Below are 24,265 nucleotides of genomic sequence, written 5' to 3' on the forward strand. Positions count from 1 at the left end.
TGCTGAAAAGCGAAGTGGTGACTTTTTAAAGAAAAATCGAAAACAAAGCCTATTTCCTAAAAGGGGAGACAGTGCACAAATGCTGAGACAACCATAAGTCTGCCTGAGCTGAAGCGCACTTGACACGCATCACAAGCCTCCACTCTTGCCTCTTACACCAAAAGCAGAAGGGAGGGGATGCTGGTACACACCCGAATGACTTGGTGAGCTTCTTTGTTCCAACAGGCTTGTCGCTGTGCTGCAGCTCATAGAACACTCTCTGCAGAGCCAAGGGGACGCTTTTGGAGGAGTCGTCACCCTCCGTCGGCATCATGTACACAGCCTGCAAGAAAACAGCTGTCAGTTGGGCGGTGGTGCCGCACGCCTTTAATCCCAGCACTCTGGAGGCAAAGGCAGGCGGATTTCTTTGAGTTCGAGGCCAACCTGGTCTACAAGAGCTAGTTACAGGACAGGCTTCAAAGCTACAGAGAAACCCTGCCTCGAAAAACCAATAAATAAATAAATAAATAAATAAATAAATGAATGAATGAACGAACGAACGAAAAGAAAGCAGCTGTCAGCTCTATTACCATAAGGAGGAAAGCGATGTGCTAGGGGCTCTTAGCTATGTCAAACTTTGAAAACCATCCAATTGTCTATAGAGACAATTTAGAAAAATACAAAGGAAAATGAAAAAGTCACCAAACAGGCAAAAAAACCTCATTCATTTTATGCCCCCCCCCTCACCCCGGGACAGTACAAATTTAAATCTGCCATTATTTATGAACAACAACAAAAAATGATGAAATGTAGATGGCACCCAAGCTACCACTTCACACAAACCCATCTAAGTCACCTTCCTGGCCTGGCAGAGAGTGCAAATGAGATCCAGAAAGTCCCATCCAGAATAGCCTTCTCCCTGTACTACTCCATACTGCACACAAATTCTTCCCATCAGAAAGCACCGCCCTCCATTATTAGATTCAAACTGCTCATTAGTCCATGTAAGCATAAGGTGCAGACCTACTCCTGGTAATCCCAGCTATTATGAAGCTGAGGCAGGAGGATCACAAAGGCTATAGATTAAGTTTCAAGTCAGTCTAAGCAACCTAAGTAAAACCCTGCCCCTACCCGAGGGAGGCAGGGGTCACACATCTTTAATCCCAGCACTTTCGACACAGTCCAGGCAGGCGAAGCTCTGGCAAGCAAATCAGTTCCAGGACAGCTAGTACTATATAGAGGTCTCGCCCCCAAATAAATGGATAAGAGGGGGTGTGAGGGGGCTTGGGAATACAATTTAGATGTAGAAATATTAGTCCTAGGATCAGTTCACTATTATCATTATGATGTTTGTATTTTTAAAGCTGATGGCACTAGTCAACTTCAACAGCAGGTGTCCCCTGACCAGAGACTATGAAGGCAGCCTGGCGGGCCTCCTCCCCTCCCCGTGGAGAAAGGTCCACAGTCCAGGGAGGGGGAGAACTCTATTGGGCCTCTGACATACCTTACAGAACAGAAGGCAGAAAGCTAGAGAGGAATAGACTCATTTACCTTTCTTAGTTGATTTGTGAAAAACAAAGTCTGCAGCAGGCTGTTCATGTAACACGTAGCTCCCTGATTCTTTAAGCCGACATAACCTGTGTGCTTCTTTGAATCCCACCTGAAAGATAAGTCCAAGCTTGAAGGTCCACTGCACAGGACAGTTGGTTTCTAGTCAGTCTGACCAGGCATTGATGAGTGTCACTGTGCCATGACATCATCTGTTTTTAGCATCCTGGCAAAAGAGCACGTTCCACGTGGCATTCCTCCAGCACTCCACTGTAAAACTGAGGCCCGACTTCACGTCACATTGTCTGTTCACTGACATGGCTATTTCAGCACTCACCTGTCTGCTAACAGGACACAGCACACCTGCCATTGCTAAAGATGAGCACTGACAAGATACTTTTACAATTCTATCAAATGTGATTTCAGAGCTAGCTTATCTCACACACACACTAGGAATTCACATATATGATCATCAGCGGGACATGTTAAGAGCTGAACACCCCACCCAATTCCTGCTGCCAATTCTGTAGAAACACATATGCAGGAGGAAGACAGGAATATATATTCTGAAGTTTTAGAATGCACTTCTAAACACCGAGGACTTTTCCTTTTTAATAAGCTATTTGAGTGGCTACTTGGAGAAACACTGGTCTGAGTTACGCCCCAGGTATCCTGGACACATGTGGTATGGAGCCAGAGAAAAATCTACCGTACAACAGAAAACAACTTCCTCTAGGCAATCTAATCTCCCTCTTATATATTAACGAGGAACGTGAACCAACACTGTCAGTAGGGATGACAGCTACAGTGCAGTCCCAGAGCCCAGCCAATGGCCCAAGCTACAGCCTCACACGTTCCCTGATTCCCCGCAACAAGTTTTGACATCTGTACACTCTTCAAAATAAAAGCAAATCCTCATTGCAGTGTCCATGGATGTGAAGGCCTGGGGCTTCTCTGCTTGTTAAGACTGTGCCGTTCCTAAGATTGCAAAACAATCTAGTCTGCTGGCTGGTTACATTCAGAAAACTCATTGTTAAGCACAATGTTAAGAGAGGGTGTGAAGCAGGCAGCTATGATGTGCTGGGGGCTTACTGGTTGAGCACATCTCTTCAACATATATATATATATACCAATATAAATTCTCACTCAATATAGTACAGCAGTACCCAATTGAACAAAACTTACGCAACTCCATGGGGAGCATCCGCCTGTACAAAAACTTCAAAGGTGACTTTATCATCGTCTATAAATCCTTTCTCAGGATCAGTCACTTCCTATAAAATAAAAATATTCAACTTACATAAGAACATATATACCTACTTTATTCCAAAGAGACAACTGTCCTTGTACTCTGCACTCAATAAAGCACTACTTCGGAACTGAATTGAGTACTTCCCGCACAGTTGTGCTCCGGTGTGGAAGTGGTCCGTTTTGTGTTAAGCATGAACCCGGGGAGCTCTGCAGAGGTGTTCAAGGTTAAGTGCCATGGCCTGGGTGAGATACCACCCACTGGCCACCACCACTGCAGAAAGGGGCCCTATCGAGGAAGGTCTTCCCCAGGAAGGTCAGGAAAAACTTCAATGTGCAATTACAAGTTCACATTTTAGTGGACTGGACAAAGTGTAGTGCTCAACAGGTTTGCTACTCTATCATGAGAGCCAGAGTTTGGAGCCTAGTACCCACACCTCACAAATTCTCATCACTCTGACAGCCTCCCCAGGCCTCTGTGGGCACCCTCACACACACATGCCCATATACTCACACACAGACATAAACAGTTTTTTAAAGATATCTTAAAAGTTATTACTTGATGCTACCAGGTGGTGGTGGCACACACCTTTAATCCCAGTACTTGGGAAGCAGAGGCAGTCAGATGAGAGTTGAAGCCAGCCTGGGCCTAAAAAGTAAGTTCCAGGACAGCCATAGCTGCGCCCCCCCACCAAAAGACAAAATAAAACAAAATCATCTCATGCTCAAGTGGACAGTGAGATGACAGGGTAAGTAGAGGTACCTGACATCTAAACTTGAACTCGTGGACCTGAGTTCAATCCATGGAACACACAGAAATTTGCCACACCATAGTATCTGTGTGCCCACTCAGTACTTGCACACACAGATAATTAAGTTTGCATATCAAACACACACAAAAGACAGTAAGTAAAATTTTAAAGGTTGCAACTTGAATGTCTAATGCCAGAAAGCCACATCAACTTCCAGACACCTGCTCAACTCAAAAAGCAAGATTTTTGAGAAATGATAGAACAAGACTAGCAATAATAGTTGGGACACTGAGACTAAATACTCTGTCACTTACACTCCAGGCCATAAAATTAGAGAATCCCCAGTCATTCTCCTTGTGGAAGAACAAGTGACTGATCCGACGGCTGAATGATTTGTCATCGTCCCTGTAATTTATTATCTTCAACACTGCTTGTGCATGACAGGACCACGACCTATTGAAAGGGGAGGGAAAAAAATTCACCCATGCCTTAGTTGACGCATTTAACTAAGAGCCACACATTTTTAAAACATCAAAATCAGCAAACGATCTACCTTGGATAGAGAAGAGGGATCTGAGGACACAGCTGCAGCGGCTAACTCATGGTTTTATTACTTGGTGACAGTGCCTCACCATGTGACTCTAGCTGGACTAGATCTCAGGGATTCTGCACCATGACGCCTGGCTTGTGATTTTATCTTTTAACCCGTAAAATGTTATAACTAAGTATAAAACACAAGTTTCTAGCTGGGCAGAGGCTGTGCATGTCTTTAATCCCAGCACTTAGAAGGCAGGGGCAGGAAGATTTGAATTTGAATACAGCCTGGTCTACAAAGCTGGAACCAGGACACATTCCAAAGTTACAGGGGAACTCTGTCTCAAAAAAAACCAAAAATCAAAACACAAACAAGTCCTGAACTTTTAAATATGTTTTATACAACTGTGGCTGGGCGAGGGGGTAACTCAGCAGTAGTGGTTTCATGGCATATACAAAAGCCCTGTGACAGGGGACACAAGAATAAAAGAGTTGATGAGCAAAGTATGATAGCACACACACATAATCTCTAGCACAGGAAGCTGAGGCAAGAGGATTATTACGAATTCAAAGCTAGCCTGGACAACAAAGCCAACAAAAGTAGATGCACCTCTGGGTTCTACCCCACAACGCACTTCTGTTCAGTAGAGCCTGTGCCTGTACCTTGGGGTTCCTGCACACTTGCCCTAGGGATCAGGAGAAATCAGGCCAACGGGCATGCGAGAGGGTAATGTCTTAACTTCCAGTTATGCAGTCCAACCTGAGCACCAATTTACTGCAGGAGACAAGCTCAGTTGAAGGGAGTTGTAGACAAAGGGACAATGTACGCCATACTCCCTGCCAACCCTGTCCAGACTGTCCTTCTGGAGTGCTGAGTTTAACACTGACAATACAGAATATGGGTTGAAGGGAGAGCTACAAACCTCTGAGAACAAAACAAAGGGTCAAGTTTGAAAGTCTCACAGAATATGATGCCTCTCTCTCTTTCATATCAATTAAAGGACCTCCAAGATTTTCTTTGTTTCTTAGTTACTGTAACAGGGCCTCCTGCAATCCAGGCTGGCCTTGACCTGAAGCTCCTGCCTCCACTTTCCAAATACAGGTATTAAAACAATTTTACAATAAACCTCCTTTTAAAAAAGTTATAACCAAACGTTCCTCCTAAATAGGCCCAATCCATCTAAAGCACTAACTAATCGCTGTGACTTGTACTTTCCAAACAGGTACAGGCTATCAGGAGCAGACGGGCTGTCAGGGTGACAGACACACTTAAGGCATCTCTCTGCTTACAGGGAGAATGGAATGATTACTCAGTGGCTGGCAGAGTCCAAATGGCCCCAGCCTCTCCAGGCCGCTGGGTTCTAGCACAAAGCCTAGTTTTACGTTATAGAATCAGGGCTGGCTTTAATTCAGTAGTAGGTGATTATATAACAAGGCCCTAGGTTTCATCCCCAGAGCAAAAGGAAAAGGGACTGCGTAGAGTTACAGAGTAGCTGAAAATAAAATCGAGTAAGATGATGGAATTTGGCTTCCAGAAATCTGTGCATTTGTAGTTGCATCATTTAAACTCTTACGTGGAGTCAGATTCAGCATTGCACTGGAGAAAGAATCCTACGCTTTTTTGGTGTGGTCTGTCTGGATAAAAGCGTGGCATCACCATAATCTTCCATGGCAGATTTCGCACAAAACACGGAGGGCTAAGGACCGACTCACTCAGTCTGCTGAAGCGCTCGACAGTGAACTGAAAAGTTGCCTCGGAGCGCCAACTGGTGTCTGCAAGAAAACACGCCATCAATCACAGAGCCAGGGCATTAACCATAAGCACACGAACACTGTAGTAAACTGCTCTACAATATCTCAGTCCAAGTGCTTCTGAAGCCTCTGGGGGAAATGATAGTGTCATTTCCAATTATGAAAAGGCTAATAAGGACAGTTTCCTGCATGGCTGGACTCCTAACAGAGGAGCTCACTCACACACACCCTTCCCTTGGAGAACAAAAGTTTAGGGGGTTGAACATCTACTTCAGTGTTCACTCCCAAATCTGGGCACTGAGGGGACAGACTTAAGTAGGAAGGGAGGAGGGAGGGGGGGAGGAAGGGAAGGTGGGCTTGTATTTCTGCATTTAAGCAAGACTCAGAAAAACGGATGATATGAGCCTTGGACTGAGACCCGGGAGGAGGGCAGCTAAAGAGACCAGCCACTGTGCTAGGAGCAAAGCACATGGAGACAGCTAATATCATCCCTCAGCTTTGACTTTTGTGAACATGCTGGATCCCTTATGATAGCAATTTATTTATAAAGAAGTAGAGTTCTCCCAACATTAGAAAAGGAATAAAGGTTTCTGCCCTACAGCACCTCTGGTCCAGGGTTCAGTGTATCAATCAAAATTGTATCATCTAAAAATAATGGCATCGTTGACCCATAACATGGCAGAAAGTTGATGCAGCCCCAGTAATGTCTGACTGTTTGCTCCCCGGGCTACAGCAAGGGAGCAGTCTTTCACAGCCCCTCTGCCAGTTGCCACTGACAAGCATCAGTGAAGCAAATCAAAAGCCACGAAAGACCAAGGGACTGCAGAAGTGTCTGAAGGCATCACTTTCTGTGCTTGCCTCTCTGTGGAGTGGGAACAGCTCCCTAAAACCACCTCCCCCCTCCAACCAATAGAATCAGGTATTGACATCCCTGACTGCTGGGTCCCAGAGCATAACCACACTAGACTCATGAAGAGCATGTTAATGAACAGGGACACCCTGCCCCCTTACATTCCAGATTGCTGAAGGCCATCATAACAAAGCCCCACAACCCTTCCATCTCCAAACTGCACACAAAATGAGTTTGTGGAATCATCTACTTCTAGATAGACTACAGTTGCTAGAAGTTTGCAACTACCTGGGTCTGTTCTTAAGAAAACATGTCCATCAGTCCTCACAGAGGGTATTCTTTACAAAGGCTGTCAAGAGTCCACACTCTGCTTTCCCCACCCATTTGCACTACGCACATCCCGGCTCCCTCAGTCAGGGCAGGAGCACTATAGCAAGAAGGGCGGCTCCAGGAAGCTGCAGCAGGGTGCTGATGACTGGCCTAAGACTACTGAGTCAGGTATTCCTACACTTCCTTGAAGGGGGAAGAATTCTACCCATGACAATGCCTAAAGGACTCAGCAGAAAAAGTTTGCCACATGCTTTAGTGGACATACAAGGTGTACCTGAGCTGCATTAATTTCCACTTTATGGGTAAGGAAACTGAGGCATAGTGACATGAAACATGTTACAAAGTGGCAGTGAGTCCTCAATAATGTCCACCACCTATAGCAACGCCAAGGACAATGATGGTGCACTCTACAATAAAGCTAGCCTATTTCTGCAATTTAGACAAATAGGGTTACACTTTATAGCCAGAAAAACTGAAGCATACTGTGATTTGCATTTTGTTCTTCTACCCCACACATTTAAGTAAAAACAGTGAAATTTACACTGACAAGGCAGCACCTGGTACTTACTATCCACGGCCCCCACTTCACTAGTCTGCCTCACTACATGCCACACCGGATTTCTGCATTATACTGAAGGCACATTCTTAGAACAGGCTAAGGAAGTTGAAACTTCTTATGAGTAACTTGAAGGCTGGGGTACTGTCTAACTGTAGAGCACACAGCTGACACGGGCAAGCCCCTCAGTTCTCACACCAACACACAAATGAGAATTTATACAAATGCCAAATGAAAAGCCTAAAAGAAATATGAAACCTCTCTATGACACTAAAAGTCTGATTACCTAGCTATAGGGAATTATATGAGACTGATCGACAAAGGTCTTTATCCAACAATGGATGAAGTAGTATGTGGATTCCAGATAATTTAAAAACAAAAACCAAGTCTGTGTGAGTTTAAGCATTTCAAAAATTTTTCATTGTTGTTTTAACACAAGAGATAAATCAGCATAAAGGACATAATATTGGGTCCTATATGATCATTCAAACGGAGACAGCTGGCCTGAGCCCACTGTGTCCCTTTGATCACAGCTACAGCCTTCCTTTTCTCTTGAGCACACTAGACTCCTTGATAACCCACTAGCATCAATCCTGCCCCAGAAACTGGGGAATGCTGGCTGTACTGCCTGTCCAAAGCTCCATGCTCACTACTATCTTATCTGCCCAGAGGAAATGTCAATGGATTAGACTGGGCTTCAATTCTGTAGAGAAAACAAGACAGGACATTTCAAGCTTTTAAAGGGACTAATTTCTCCAAAAGGTGGCTCTAAAGTGATGTTTTCTCAAACCTCTTACATATATCAGTCATTCTCATAAAATGCTGTACATCAGTTCATCTGATGAAATGAGCTGTTCCCAGACACCTACAATTTAATCTAAGCTCCACAAAGATCTTCAGAGCCCACACGTTTGCTCTAGAACTTCTTAGGCGTCTAAGGAAAACCGTACTTGAGGGAGTAAGAATAGATAAGATGAAAAAGGACTTAACCATCTCATTAGTCTGTTAGCAGGACTTTAAAATGTTCTCTTCCTCAACTAAAACTGTTCTCCACAGATGTCTGAATGGCCAAGTTGCCAAAGTTCTTACACAAGAGATGTCTCTTACTAAGAAGGACTCTCAGCACAGGGAAGTCACTCATCATTTAGTTACAAATTGGCCTAATTAAATCCAGTATTCTCTAAGTCATATATCCTAGTTTGATGTGCTTTAAAATGATTTAAGTAAAGGGGTTCAAAGCCAGAGTCTGCACTAAGAAACCCCCCTGTAGAAGCCAGCTTAGGCCTGGATGGCTGAGGCATGCATAATGCAGAGCTCCTCGAGGTTCTGACCCTTGCCACATGCCACGTACAACTCTATCAGTATCACTTTACCTCCAGAAGCAGAGCCCAACCCTCCTATGCCTTTGCCATGTTGTGAACAGGTTTAGGCCTGAGCCAGCCCTGAAGACAATTTCAACTCCAAGCCAAGAAGGCTGCTCTGCTTTTTCCATCTGAGACCCCAGACTTGGGGCTTCTACTTTCTAGTCTTTGTCAAACAGTCTGGGTATTTAGTACTATGAATCCAGTACTATATGTCCCAAAGTAAGAGAATTCTGACTCATAACCTCTTAACCATGATTCTCAACCTAGGCCACCCCAGCCCCCAGGAGACACTTGGTTGTCTGTTTTGACTACAGGTAGGAGGAAGGTAGGGTTCAGAGGGTAACTGTCCTCTTCTACTACACAGGATAACCCACTGTCTCATAGCTGCATCTGTGTCTCCCAGACACTCCAAGTAAGAGAGGAATTGCTTAAAACAAATTGCAATGGGAGAGCTGATGGCTTGCTACTGGTCTACATACAACTCAAATTGACCCCAAACGCACACCTGGCGCCTCTGCCTGGCCACCTTCCCAAATGCACTCTCTGAACCACTCTTGGCATCTATGGTGTCCAAAGTGAAATCACCAACGCCCAATAACCAATGAGACCACACCCACACCGTTGCCCTTCATCTACAGTGGAAAGCGCACTCCATGGGGAACAAAGCAGCGGGGTGTAGCCCACGCCTCTTTTACCTTCCTCAGAAATTGCCTCAGCCAGCTGCCAGGGGTAAACCGCACTGTGAGAGAACTCTCAACTGCGGCTGCAGTTTCGCATGGAGGCTGAACTTTTGGCAGGAGGTCTGAACAGCAGTCCTTCTGGTGGTGCAGCCCGTGCCTGATGGTTTCTTTCAACTGCCCCGTTACTCCCCTGGGAAGGACACAACCCTCATGAGGATTGATGGACATGCTTGTACAGAACATGGTTTCAAATTACACTGCAAGATTCCAGGGGCTGCATAAAGCAATTACTGGCTGCTCCCTTCTCAGGACTTTGACTTGCAAATGTTACATCTCTTAAGATGATATAAAAGAATTCTCAAGGAAAAAAGCAATTGCCTGACACAAAATGCCCATGCATATACATACGCATATGCTTTTCCACAGGGAAGCTACAGAGAAAAGTGAGTGGAAGAAATATAGGGCCCAACACTTGGCTCTCACTTCGCCTAACAGGAGTTGGGAGGTGTTCTCAAATGATAAGACACTAAGGTGGGAATGCAGTAGAAAACCAAATCCCAATGCTGAAAAGTATCTTGCTGCAAACGAATGGGAAAGGAAAATACAGTCTACCTGGCACCCTGGATGCTAACAGTGGCTGGAAACCTGTGGGGATGAGCAGACACCCATTCACTATGATCCTCTGGATTTGAACCCCCTTGCCTAGGCTGAGAAGCAACTTACCTTGAAATTTTACACAATCTTGAAACCCATAACAAAAAAAGAATCCTAATTGCCCTCAGATCTAACTTCCTGAAAACTAACTACTCTAAAGACTAAAGTACTCAAGGAAAAAAATACAGATGGCTTGTGTTTCTGACAGCGCTCCGCGGCTGTGAGTGAGTGAGCAGGACTTACCGTCCTCCATGTCGTCCTCCGCATTGCTGTGCCCATCACTCAGGGCTACATTCCCATTGATGACTGGGTTCTGAGTGATTCTTGGTGGGTCATCTGTATCTCCGGCTTTAAGGAAAATAAAAAAAATCTCATGAGTTCATCTACATAGTAGGACTAGATGTACACGAATATATTTACATTTTTGATAATTTATAATCAATAAATTCTAACTATAATGTAAAAATTTCAAAGTATAAAAGACTGGCCACGTCACATGATACTCTCTGCTCCATGAAAAGACTATTCTGTATACATAAAATGCTTATTTGCAGTGTTTCTTATTTACTCTTACTCTGCAATGGTTAATGGCTTAGATTTAAGAACCCTTACATAATTGATATTTTACAGTAAGCTTCCTACTAATTAAAACCTAATCCTCTAGGGTAGAACTATAGGTCTTTAGAATTCTTTCCTTGCATACAAAACTTCCTGGATCCCATACTTAACACAAAAAAATAAACAAAACAAAACAAAACAAAACAAAACTTTACCCAGGAATGTAGAGATGGCTCAGAGGTCTCCCAGAGTATTCGCTACTTTTGCAGAGGACCTGAGTTCAGTTCCCAAAACTAACATGGCAGTTTACAACTGCCTGTAACTCTTAGTTCCTGGGGATACAATGTCTTCTAACTTTGTAGATACCTGTGCCCACATGCACACATATAACCCTGTCTATAGACACACAAAATAAGACACTTTAAAAAAAAAAAAAAACCTTAACCCTACAGACTACTTTCTTGGGTTCACTAAGGAGTAGGAAAACGATAAGCTGCTTTCAAAGGTTTGTCATCATCCTACCACATAAATGTTAAGACTACAGCTGGTACCACCACGCTGGCTAATTGCAAGGTTAAAGTAGCCCGTGTACACCATCCCAACAGACTGCAGAGCAGCTCAGGTCCACAAAGGCTGCCCCAGTTTATCCAGGAGCTTGGAATTTTCCCTAAAACACCAAACACCCCAGCAGGAAATGTACCTTACTACATGCAGGAGGCATGCTTTTCTGAACACCTAGGTAGCTGTATGCTGGACCTTCATGATCCCAAGTCTTAATGACACTGGGATGAGCGCCGCCCCCCACTGGTTCAGGACCACGGACAGAGCTAAAGTAGGTTTTCCCCCAATTTGGCTCTCAAACTGCAATTCTCCATTTGGAGTATGAAAACTCTCCAACTCTTGCATTAAATGATAACTCCCTGTCTCTGTCATCTGCAACTCAAAAACAAAAACTCAAAATAGAAAAAAAAATAAACAACAAAAGAGACAAGCATTCCCGCCTACATTTGGACAAATTTAAGATCACCTACAGAAAGCTATTTCTAAAAACAAGCACTTAAAATCGGCCCTTTAATCTCTAAAATCCACAATCCCTTGGACAAGGGTTTATCTGGGGGTGTGGAACACTGGGAGTAAAGGAGGTCTTTTGGCGAGCCTGGAGCTCACAATCACTCCTGCCCTGACCCAACTGCCAGGTTACAAAGCAACAAGGTTCTGAATGACAAAGGCTAACAAAGGCTGTGTGTGAGATACAGGGGAGGTAAGACTCTTTTTCTGATTTTCAACAGAAGGCAAAAGGAACTGGGTAATTCAGAATCTTTCACCTACATTTATTCCCTTCATATGACAACAAACCACCCTTCAAAGTTTTATGGGGTTAACCATGACCAAGGCCTACAAGATTTGAAACCTATGTTGCCTGGTATTTTAAAGACACCAAAATATAACTTTTCTGCATATGCAGTTTATTAAAAAGCCCAAACCACCTGCTTTCCATGCAAATCTCTCTGTAATTAACTTGCAGCCAGTACGATGGCTCGGCACTGGCTAAAGTGTTTGTCACTGAGCCTCACAGTCTGTGTTCCGAGCTCCAGATACACACAGGCACACCCACTCGAGGTCTCTACTCCACCTGTCCCCTCAACCCCCCACAAAATAAAATGCAAATTTGGCGTGGTGGTATATGCTTTTAATCTCAGCAAGTGGATCTCTGAGGTCAGCCAGAGCTCTATGTAGTGAGATCCTGCCTCAGAAATGAACATCAGCTATGAACGCTGGAAGACGTGTACTGGATTGGGCAGAGTGTGTCATTCACTTCCTTCACAACTTCTCAAGTGTGGGAGGACCTATTCCTATTGATTCTGTTCATCTGGAGCTCAGAAGGTTTAGGGACAGTGGCCAGTCTGCTGCACACACAAGTTTGGAGGTATCAGATCCTAAAGAAATTATCTTCAATTACACCTGGCAGTAAGTATGTCTGGCGCTATTTTGTGTTAAAATGCCAAACCACTCTCAAAACATCCTTCCAAGCAATCATTCTCTAAACATTAGTAACTGAGAATGACAAAGGTTCTGCTTTTATTAGTTCCACTGAAATCCAAGTAAGAATCAAGTAAATTCAGACTGCAACTGAAAAAAAAAGTTTCAGTTTTGTGTTTGCTGGAATCAAGGTTGATGTTTGTTTAGGTAAGCTGTACTAGAAAAGAATGCTTTTCCAGCAAAAGTTATGTTGATTACAAAAACTGAGTTCACCAGGCAGTGGTGGTGCTAGCTTTTAATCCCAACACTCGGGAGTCAAAGACAGGCTTTGTGAGTTCGAACTCTTGTGAGTTCGAGCCCAGTCTGGTCAACAGGGTTAGTTACAGGACAGGCTTCAAAGCTACAAAGAAATCTTGTTTCAAAAAACCAAAAAGAAAAAAATTTGAGTTCAAGAGAGCCCCACACTCAGATATCTTATACACTGTCGGAATAAAAGTAAACACATGCCACCCAGCTTTTCAGCAGGAGAGTTAACTGCAACGGTCTAACTGAGGAGAGGCATTTGTCCCACCAATGATGAAAGCTAGTGATCTCCAGTTGACAACTTAGAGGAAAAATGAGTAGAACCCTTCAGCTGAATCATTCTCTAGAGTTAACAGCCAAGCTCTCACACCCAAATTAAGCCACCACACAGGTACAGAGCTGATGCTGGTTGCTATAAAATGTCACAAGGATGAGTGCCAGAAATTCAACCATGAGAAGCTCCCTAACAACTGCCTGGGCAGCTCAAGTCTCCCAAAGGACAGATTTCCAAGTTTGTGATGTTCCTCAAAACAAAAAAACAAAAAAACAAAAAAAAAACTCATCTGCAAAGCATTTAAACCTTAAGATGCAGTAGATTCCTAGGCCAGAGTAAGGAATGCACCAGAAGACGTTCCTTTATTGTCAAAGGCACACTGGAAGAACTGGTTTATGGCTTTATAAAAGTGGTTTCACTCCTGGGTTTTCTGGGGGTGGTGGAAGCGTGAGAGTAGTCATTCATGTGTGTATAACGTAAAAGCCAGAAGTAGATATTGGTTCTCCTCTCAGTCACTGTCCACTTTGTATTTTCTGAGACAGGGACATGACTCTCACCTATTCCACTAGAACAGCTGGCCAATGAGCCTGCAGGATCCACCTGTCACACCTCACCCCTGCCCCAATTCACAGCCCTAAGCACTGGGGTTACAGAGGTGGGCTCCAAACTCAGATCCTCATGCTTGCTTAGCAAACAATTTACCTGCTGAGCTCTGTCCCCAGCTGGGAATTCTGTTAAGTACTTTAGTTTGACCAAACACGAATCCCAGTATTAACTTTCTGACGCATAGCCATCTCAAATAAGACTCATCTAGCCAATAATGACAATGTGCAATGGCTACAGTGGCTAGTAGATGCCCTGGGGCTGGGAGTGGTGCTCAGTGACCGAGCACCAGCAGCATGAGCGAAGGACTTGTTCAATTCTGAGCACTCCGTTCCATCAACCTCTAAAAACCCAATCTTCAGATGCTCAGCATCTGTAGAAAATAAAGCAATTATCATTCTAATATATAAGTCACTCAGAAAAAGGTATCAGTTTTCATTATTACGAGTATCAGGGGTATGATTTTATGTGTTTATGAAAAGGTAAAAAAAAAACTTTTTAAAACCATCACAGTTGCTTGGTCTAAACTTCCTCCTCCTCACTGAGGAGGCCTGTGCTTCTTCCCATCAACCTCCATTTGTGATGTCATAACAGGACTACCCAAGAACACTTGCCAACTACTATGGAAATTGGTAGCACTAATTCATTGCCTCAGTCTCAACCCTGGAGAAGCAAGAAGAAAATATCTCTCACTGTAACCCCACTCCGGACTCAACTTGTGCTTACAACCTACTAATAACCACCCACTAGTATAAAGCAGAATACAGGGGCCAATTCTTGGGGTCTGGGCATATCATACAACACCTTAGAGCTGGGCATCTTCATCCCCATCTCCAATCAGGTCCAACTCCAACTCCAAGAGTATTATCAACAGGGTTCCTTTTTCCTCTCAACCCACTTTTAATTCAATTTGGAATATTACTTAATATAGAGACCATATGTAACAAAGGAGGAGTTGGGACAGAGGTGAGTGTTGGAGCCCTTGCCTAGAACATTCATGAGGTCTATGTTCAATCTCCAGTACCACAAAAGGGGGGGGGGGGAGAAGGAAGGTAGAAGGGTGAGGGAACAGAAATAAAAAGGGAGGGAAGGAAGAACGGAGGGAGGGTACAGATCTATTGTTCTGCATATATATATATATAATCTTAGACTGATACTACTTAAATCGACAACCCCAAATCATTTGAGGAGTAACTGAGCTATGCAGGTAATGGTCTGGAAGTCTTGAATCACCTTCTTGCCCAAGCCTGTAGTTCCCAGCCATGTCTCATGGCTCTGTAGCCCAGCAGTCTGGGGGACTGGAGAGGGAAGGTTCTGTTGTCCACAGCAGAGTGAATGCATAGAATCTCCAGGAACTGGACACCTCAACATTCCTTTTTTTTTTTTTAAAGCATCCCGCAAAATTCCTGTTTTTAGGACAAGAAGTCCTCAAGTCTAAGGAGCAAGGCAAGGACTGATAGAAAAGTTTACCACCAAGTGTATACAGGGTATGTCTTTAGATCTCAAACAACTAAAGATTAAGGGTTAAAAGGGTTTTTAATAATATAAATTTTATTAGTTATTTGTGTGTGGGTAGGTGGCACGAGCCACGTCAAATACATTTACAGTTCAGAGAACAACTTGAACGAGTTGATTCTCTTTACATTGTGTGGAACTACGGGATCAAAAGCAGGTCACATCTGGCAGCAAGGCCCACACCCACTGACACAGTGTGAGGACCCCCGAAAGTTTCCCATACCAAGCAACAAGTACACAACAAGGGAGCGGGTGCTGGGTGGGGATATGAACAGCAGGGGAAGTCTTGGCAGTGTGTGAAGTCGCAAGTGAATGTGTATTGACATGAGAGCCATATCAAGGACGACCTCAGGTTCAGGGGAACAAATGGCAAGCCCCCCCCCACATACACACATGTAGTGAGGCTCAGAGGATGGCAATGTGTGGCCCATGTGTGGATGTTATACATAGTATATGCAGAGAAATACCCCACTTACAGCCTGAAGACTGCTCCCTTACCAAGATTAGCTAAACCAGTCTCCTTGACGCATTCAGTTTGTGTATACATGTCTATATCCTGCCTCTCTGTATACAATAAACAGTATGTAACTCGCTGAGCTTCTGGGTCCGCACATTATCTTTCCCTCCTGCCCGCACAACTCCATTCAGGTATCTCCCCAGCTGTACTGGATATGGTGGTGGGAGAGCACATGTCAGGACTAGAGCAGGGGCAGTAAAATTCACAAGCATTTCACTAATCAAGATCATGGTGAAGGACCATGGATGGCACTAGGGAGCAGAACAAACAAAACTCCAACTGAGACGGGGCTGTGACTGAGCAGGCAAACACTAGCCTAGTATGAGCAAGGTTGAACTATTATGTCTCAGACATGTAAGTTCTGAGTAACAATCACCAACCTCCAGAGTAATAAGCCCTTGTTTACAGACAAAATTGTGGGCTGATGAAAGTCACTCTTGGACTAGTGAGGGGTCATGTCACAATCCTGATCAACAAGATAATCAGAAAAGGCTAATGAAGTGCTCTAAACAGGTAAAAGTGCTTTTTAAAATTGTGGTAGAGTGCTTGCCAAGTATACATGGAGGCCTGGGTTCCATAACAGGAATCACATAACATGGTGTGGCCAGCACGGGGGGCGGGAAGGGAGGCACACACAGACAAAGGAAGATGAGGGACCTTAGGCCAGCCTGGACTATGAGATGTCCATCTCAAAAATAATACAGAGAGACTGTGTGCTCTTCCTGGCTCTTCTCACTGCAAACAGCAAAACTAGGTCCTGTTCTGTCTGGTCCAGAAATAATCCCACCACTCCGAAACACGATTCTCAGGATTTACGTCTACTATATATGATGTGGACTTGCATCTACTCCAGAGAAAGCAGAGAGTCTCCCTTCCCCTAGCCAGGACAGAAGACTCCTGAGGCTAGAACTACAGGAAGCTGGCTGTGACTAAAGGACACAATAGAAACTGCAGGCAAATTCAGGTCCTCTGGAGGAGGAGCAGACTTCCATCAACTCCATCCTATATGTTGTCCTTTTACAACCACAACCCGGCACCACAATCCCTGGCAACCACTATCTTCTTCAATTTTAGGTTGGGCAAGGGAGCCCAGAGCTTTAATCCCAGCACTCAGGAGGCGGCAGGATGATGGCTGAGTTCAAGGTCAGCCAGATGTACCTAGTGAGTTCCAGGACAGCCAGAGCATAGTGATTGTTCTCTTTGTCAGTTCAACAAAACTTTATGTAACATTGTTTCTTTTTACTGCCACACCAGGTGAAAAGGGGAGCACTGTGTGCCCATTCATCAGATCTGTGGGAGTTTTTACAAATAAAGCTCTCAATAGCATTTGAGATCTACCGTTTGTTTTGGGATTTTGAAAGATGAATTCTTAGAAGTCAATATTAAGTTAGCAAAGCAATCAATGCTATCTGAAAAGGGATGTTCAATCCTGAGGTTAATAGTTACTGCTGCACCAGGTGCCCTCCAATAGCAGCTGTCCTCCAAGCTTTCTCAATGTGTGGTGAAGTGAGCACTGCGATTGCTTTTGTTTTTTTGTTTTTTTTTTTTTTTGCGACAGGGTTTCTCTGTGTATCTCTGGCTGTCCTGCAACTCACTACATAGATCAGGCTGGCCTCAAACTCAGAGATCCGCCTGTCTCTTCTTCCGAGTACTGAGATGAAAGGTGTGTGCCACCACTGCCCAGCATGTACTTTTTCTTAAGGAAGAAACATTCTCACACCGCACAGGTGAGCCACAGCTGTGGGACACAGATGCAGACAAGGACTCATTCTGAGGACAAGGGTATCGGCTTTTCTGGGTTGTATGTTTAAAGTATTTGTTTTGTTTTTTGGCCACTTGGAATGATGCAGCGCGCAGCCTGGTCATGTGCTTTAGTCCTGTAGAACTCTAATGTTTCAATGCCAGCAAGTCTTTCTGGCTTCCAGAATCAGCTAGCATTTTTTTCCAGTGGCACAACCGACCACACTGATATCCAAGACTAGAGCTATAACCAAATGGCTTGAACATCGACCACAGGACCAACCCTCCAGCACAAAAGTGACAAACAGCAATGGAGAAATATGGGTTTAAAGTTATAGGACCTGTTAGCAAATGCTATCCAAAGCAAAGATCATGGGGACATCACAAAACAGCAGTGGAGGTGTGCAAACCCTGGTGAGAATATTCCACAACAGGTGGATAGAGTAAACCACAAAACTAACAAGAACAAGGGCGGTGCAAAAAAAGCATCACAATATGGTGACGCAAAAGGCAGAAGGGAAACAGGACCACAACCATGGCAGCCTTGACAACCAAGGTGAACTCAGTCCTCTGGTGGGACCACAGTCAAGAATGAAGTAGTGGACTGTTGTCTGTCTTAGCCATCATAAGCAAAAGGATCCCTTCCAAGCTACTAGTTCTGCAAAAGTCTTGATGAAGGGCTGGAGAGATGACTCAGAAGTTAGGAGTACTAACTGCTCTTTTTTAGGTCCTGAGTTCAATTCCCAGCAACCACATGGTGGCTCACAGCTATCTATATGGAGATTTGAAGCCGCCTTCTGGCATCCAAGCATACACACAGGCAGAACACTGTATACATAATATTTATTTTTTTAAAAAATCGTGATGAAAATTGACTAGCTTGCCTCTCCCTCTGTCAAGGTGAATCTCTATTTGATATAGAACCCAGTCATATGAATTCCTTTGATCATCTCACTGGCAATAAGACTGTCTCTACTGATCTCATGAAGCTAAACTGGTCCTCCTGGGGCTTTTGCACTGGGTATGTAGCTCCAGACAGCTGTCCGATAAAGCAGGAAGCCTGCTTCAGGGACCAGTGCCCACAGAGGTTTAAAAGCAGTGGAGCCTGAGAGCTAGAAATAGACCCCATTTTACAGAACGGCTCTAAGGTCTAAAAGAACCCTGATTTACATTGGTTACATGAAAATGAAGCCCCAAGAAAAGACACATGCAACTTGTATTCCTTACATAAAACTGGGGCTTTCAGTTTAGCTTTATCATGGAAAAATATGTTCGTTCCCTGGAGATCCTTATTGTAATCTGCATCCTCCAAACTCTGGTCTAAACGCTGCAATGGAAACTGAGGTGTATAAAATACTAAGGAGCTGGTTGGTGACTACATCTGCACTGCTTTCTCATTCATAAGTATTCACTTCCACAAAACCAAAAAAAAATCTGCTCAACTGTGGTATGTAATCAACTACTATGGGGAAAAAAATCATAGCACGCATGGCAAACAGGGACACAGGAGCTTGACATCACCCGTGTCAAGCAGTGGTCAAAGGAACAGTTTGCAGAGAAACATAAGCTGACCTTGCAAAAGACGGGGGGCAGACTGAAGGACCAACTTTCATCCTTGGCTCCCTGCTCTAGGCGTTTTCAGTGAGTTCACAGCGCAGTTATGCATGCACACTAAAAGCACTACTAAAATATTAGCTGAAGCAAGACCCAGCTTGGGCAGCCTTTACAAACCGTATGAGGGACAGGGGCACAGCTGACACCCAGAGCTACCTGTAGCCTAGGTCTATTGACACCTTAGAATCAACAACCTCCTTCCTTCAGGAGTGTTTCCCTTCAAAGTCACTCAAAGATAGGCCCGTGTGAGGATACTGGTGGTCAGAGTAAAATGGATATACATAAAACCTGCCCAGACAATCATGAACTACACAGAGAACTCTGTCTCCAAATGAAGCTTTCAGACTGCTATAGTGGAACACTCCTCTAACCCCAGCACTCCATAGACAGAGGCAAGCAGGTCTCTGTGAGTTTGAGGCCAGGCTGGCCTACAAATCACCAGGGCTTTTACACGTACCCATCTCAAAAAAATCAAAGCAAATAAATAAAAATAAAAAAATAAATATTTCAAGTTATTTGGCTAAGACTCTACCAGAAAATCTAAATTCATTTCTTTTTTAACACTTTCATCACAGCACAGGGTGCCTGTCCCATCTTTAGCCACACAAATACAACACCATGCCAGGTTACTCTCCTTAGAGACCCACCCAGCATCCTGTCTTTCACTTAAGGGCTGAAACCTAGTGCCCAGAGGTACTGTGAAAATTTTACAGCATAAGAAGCCTGATTTGGACTGGAGAGATGGCTCAGAGGTTAAGAGCACTGACCGCTCTTCCAGAAAATCGGGGGGGGGGGGGGGGGGGGGAAGAGTTGGAGAGATGACTCAGCAGTTAAGAGCTCTTCCAGAGGTCCTGAGTTCAATTCCCAGCAACCATATGGTGGCTCACAACCATCTGTAATGAGATCTGGTGCCCTCTTCTGGCCTGCAGGCATACGTGGAGGCTGAACACTGTATACATAATAAATAAATAAATCTTTAAAAAAAGAAAGAAACCTTGATTTTATTGTAAAGTCAAAGAAGGCTATTTTGGGTAGCAACAACTGAACGTACAGAGCAACGATGAACCCATCACTGGCTGTCCACAGAACACATGAAGACTGGCCTTTTTTTTAATAGCTTACTATTTTTATTTTATATGCAATGGTATTTTGCCTGCATGAACATCTGTGTGAGGGTATTGGGTCCTGTAGAGCTGAAGTTACAGTTTTGAGCTGCCTTGTGGGTGTTTGAAATTGAACTTGGGTCCTCTGGAAGAGCAGCCAGTACTCTCCATCCTGAACACTGGTCATTCCTGAGGTCAAATCACTATTACCGAGAAAAACTTAAGTGCTCACAAATAGGAAGACTCAACATGGCAAACATGGTCTCACAAATTAGATTTAAACAGTGAAGGACAACAGAGACTGCATATTCTGTGAACAATGAATGGTGGGGCTCTGTATCTCAGCATGTGGGATGGAGGCAGGAGAGCAAAGTCATCCTTCAACAGGGAAGCTGTAGGCTGACCTATGCTATGTGAGAGGGAGCAAAAATAAAATAAAACAAAATAAAATAAAATAAAAAGAGCTGAAGAAAACATGCAGCAGATAAGTGCTTGCTATGCAAGCACCAGACATCTAAGAATTTAGGCAGTCTCTAATTCCAGTTTTCACACGGGGGAGGAGACAAAGAGTTCACTAGCGCTTTGTAGCTTCAAGCCTCCATGAGAACATGCAAGAGCAGGTTCAAGGAGTGATGCCTCAACGGCAGAGACAGGATTATATATGCCCATATAATACCACATAAACCCACAAAGTAATTCAAAAGTACACTTGAAAGAAAAAAAAAAATCACACTTTGCAACACAAGCCCTGTAAAATTGGTTGGTGACTTTCTACAGCTGCAAGAAGTTGATTCTAATAGTCATATACAAAAGGCAGTAAAAACAGATAAGCAAACCTCCTTCACCCATTGTCTGGGTAACTGAGCAGCTGAAATAAGCAAGATGCACTGTTGACAAAGGGGGACCCTCTGTCCTGGAGAACATGAACAGAAGGGAATCCAGATGCAGTCAGGACCACTGGACTCTGACAAAGGCTCAACAACAAAGCACAGTGATGAATACCTGTGATCCAAACAGGTAAGATTCTGTTTCCAATTAACTAAAAGGGATAGATAGGTGGATGGATGGATGGACGGACAGAGACACTCAGCAAACAGAACTCAAAGAGAACAATCTCTTTAATGAATGATGTAGAACAAGTGTCCTGTAGGTAGGTAAAGAAGATGGCTCAGTGGGCAAAGCCCTTGTACACAAATATAACTACCTCAGATCAGATCCCCAAAACCACGTGATGTTAGCTAAGCTCAGGAGCCCACCTGTAATTATGGTACTCCAGAGAGATGAGAAGATACAAGTAATATCCCAGACTTCCCAGGCCAGCTTGCCTGAAGTAAGCAAGGTAGCTGGAACAGAGATCACTTCTAGGTGTGGTGCTGCACACTTTAATCCCAGCACTATGGTAGTGAATTCCAGAAGAGCCAAGGTCATAGGGAAACCCTGTCTGAAAAATGGAACAGGGGTGGAAACAGGACACAAATCCCTATTATCATCTGAACTCCACACATGTGCTGTGAACATACTTTTTCTCTGGACCACACAATGTTAATTTTCTAACATTTACTCATTTATTATGTTTGGGGTGGAGGTACAGGTGGTAAGGCATGGGGGTAGAGATCAGAGAAAACCTGCAGATATTACTCTCTCCTAGGGGCAAGTAAGATAGCTCATGTTAAGAGCACTGACTGTTCTTCCAGAGGTTCTGAGTTCAATTCCCATGGTGGCTCAGAATGACCTATGATGAGATCTGATGCTCTCTTCTGGTATGCAGGGCAAAATGTAGACAGAACACTGTATACACAATAAATAAATTTTTTTAAAAAAATCATTCTCTCCTTCCACCATGTGAGTCAGAATCTTGCTTGGTGGCTGTTATCAAGCCAGCCCCATAATAACATTTTTTTTTAATTTTTTGAGGTAATGTCTTGCTATATAACCTTGGCTTGCCTGGTCAAGAACTTGCTATACAGACCAAGTTATCACCAAAAGCAGAGGTTTTCAAGATTTATTTTGTATTTTATGTGTATGGGTGTTTTGCCTGAATACATGTATGTGCACTACATGAGTGCATGGTGGCCAGGGAGGCCAGAAACGGAGGAGAAATCCCCTGGAACTGGAGTTACAGATGTTTTTGAGTTGTCATGTAGGTGCTGGACCCAAACCCAGGTCTTCTAGAAAAAAATCAAGTATACTTAACCACTTAGCCATCTCTCTCCAGCCCCAGCAGTAAGTTTTTTAAAATATAACTAGGAATTTTTCCAATGGAGCTCACTCTCAGGAGTTCTTTCTCACATTTCCTCTGCTCGCCCCCCCCATCTCACACACACGCACACACACAAAAGCAGAAGTATAGGCCAAATCTCACAGCACAGGAGACAGAAATATTCAGATCTCTGCGAGTTCCAGATCAGCCTGATCTGTATAGTGATTTGCAGGTTAGCAAAGGGCTATGAAGTGGGATTGTCTCCAAAGAAAGAAAATGACTACAGAGAAATGAGAATCTGCATGGTTAAATCACGGTGCAAATCCACAGATCTATTCTTTACTCAAAGAACTAAGTGCCAACACAGTGTGGACACGATGCTAAGAAAAACTGACAAGAAGTCAAATTCCACGGCCCCATTTACTTGCAATGTTCAGCACAGGCAGGTCAGAATCCAATTGATGGACACTGAGGCTAGGTGCATTGAGCAAGTGCTGAGTGCACAGTGTTTTCAGGAGATGAACAACACCCTAAAATTATGCTGCTATACCAGGTTGTGCAGCGGTGGTGCACATCCTTAATCCCAGCACTCAGGAGGCAGAGGCAGGAGGATCAGATCTCTGTGAGTTCCAGGACAGCCAAGATTACACAAGAGAAACACAATTTCAAAAGTGAGCGGGGGTGTTGGGGGACCCATTCAGTAAACTGTTTGCTATGTAGGATGAGTTCCAACCCTCAGCAACTATAAGAATGGGCATTGTGGCATGTGCCTACAACCCTAAAATTGAAGACATAGAGACAGTATAATCTCTGGGGGTCCTGGCCAGCCAGTCTGGCTGGACATGGACTCGAGTTTAAGATTCTGCACCAAAAATGGAGGTGGGGGAAAAGTGTGTGACAGAAGACACCTGATGCCTTGCCTCTAAACACACACACATCCACAAGCACATGTACACAGACAGAGACGCTGGTTTTTCTGAAATATTGACCACTCAAGAGTCCTTAACACATGTCCTTCAACAAAGAATATATCCATATACAGCTACATAGATTCAGAATGGTTTCCTTTGGGGATGATTTACTCCCAATCAAAACTATATTTAAACACATTTCTGATTACCAGAGTGATCAGGCCATGGAAATGGCTCACTGGGTAAAGCATCCACAAGAGAAAACTGACTTGTGAAATTTGTTCTTTGACTGCCACATGTGTCATGGTGCGCACACCACACAGACAATAATGATAAAAAACGATCTATCACAGTTTTGCTCTGTGCTTGGTATCTTTTGTTATCAGTGATCAAATTCCACCTGCTTCACCACAAGGATGGCCCGGGCCAATTTTGGCATGAGCTAAATATTCAAGGTATGAGGTAAGCCATACAAAGTCAGTCAGTAGAAGAAAGTCTCACTGCAGTTTACCATTTTGGGGATGAGGTAAGAAACTCAAGCAGAAGCCAAAGGAGTGTTTAAATGTAAGGCCATACTGACTACATATATGGCCAATGGTGTCTTGTGCCCAGCATAAACAGCAAATGGTCTAAATAGCAACCTCACATCGTCTCCTGTGCTAGCTAAGAGACGTTCTTTTACTTGCTCATTCCTTTGTTA

The 24,265-nt window shown here is 43.9% G+C and overlaps 1 protein-coding gene across 3 annotated transcripts in view; it reads right to left on the reverse strand.

Moving 5' to 3' along the window:
• The window catches only part of Usp7 (ubiquitin specific peptidase 7), a 53,336-nt gene that overhangs the window by 19,300 nt on the left and 9,771 nt on the right, over window positions 1–24,265 (reverse strand). The window contains exons 1-7 of one of the 3 annotated variants that reach the window (XM_048433178.3): window positions 15,199–15,273; window positions 10,491–10,595; window positions 5,636–5,834; window positions 3,842–3,980; window positions 2,713–2,801; window positions 1,531–1,639; window positions 192–322 (exon numbers count right to left, since the gene is read on the reverse strand). In XM_048433178.3, the coding sequence (XP_048289135.2) occupies window positions 192–322; window positions 1,531–1,639; window positions 2,713–2,801; window positions 3,842–3,980; window positions 5,636–5,834; window positions 10,491–10,595; window positions 15,199–15,229 (803 nt within the window). In that variant the 5' untranslated portion in view covers window positions 15,230–15,273. Of the gene's footprint in view, window positions 1–191; window positions 323–1,530; window positions 1,640–2,712; window positions 2,802–3,841; window positions 3,981–5,635; window positions 5,835–9,608; window positions 9,784–10,490; window positions 10,596–15,198; window positions 15,274–24,265 lie in introns of those variants that run through there. The other 2 variants (XM_048433179.3, XM_048433177.3) reach the window with 2 other exon arrangements.

This window comes from Myodes glareolus, chromosome 9 (genome assembly GCF_982192425.1).
Source record: "Myodes glareolus chromosome 9, mMyoGla1.1, whole genome shotgun sequence".
In the NCBI taxonomy this organism is placed as follows: Eukaryota; Metazoa; Chordata; class Mammalia; order Rodentia; family Cricetidae; genus Myodes; species Myodes glareolus.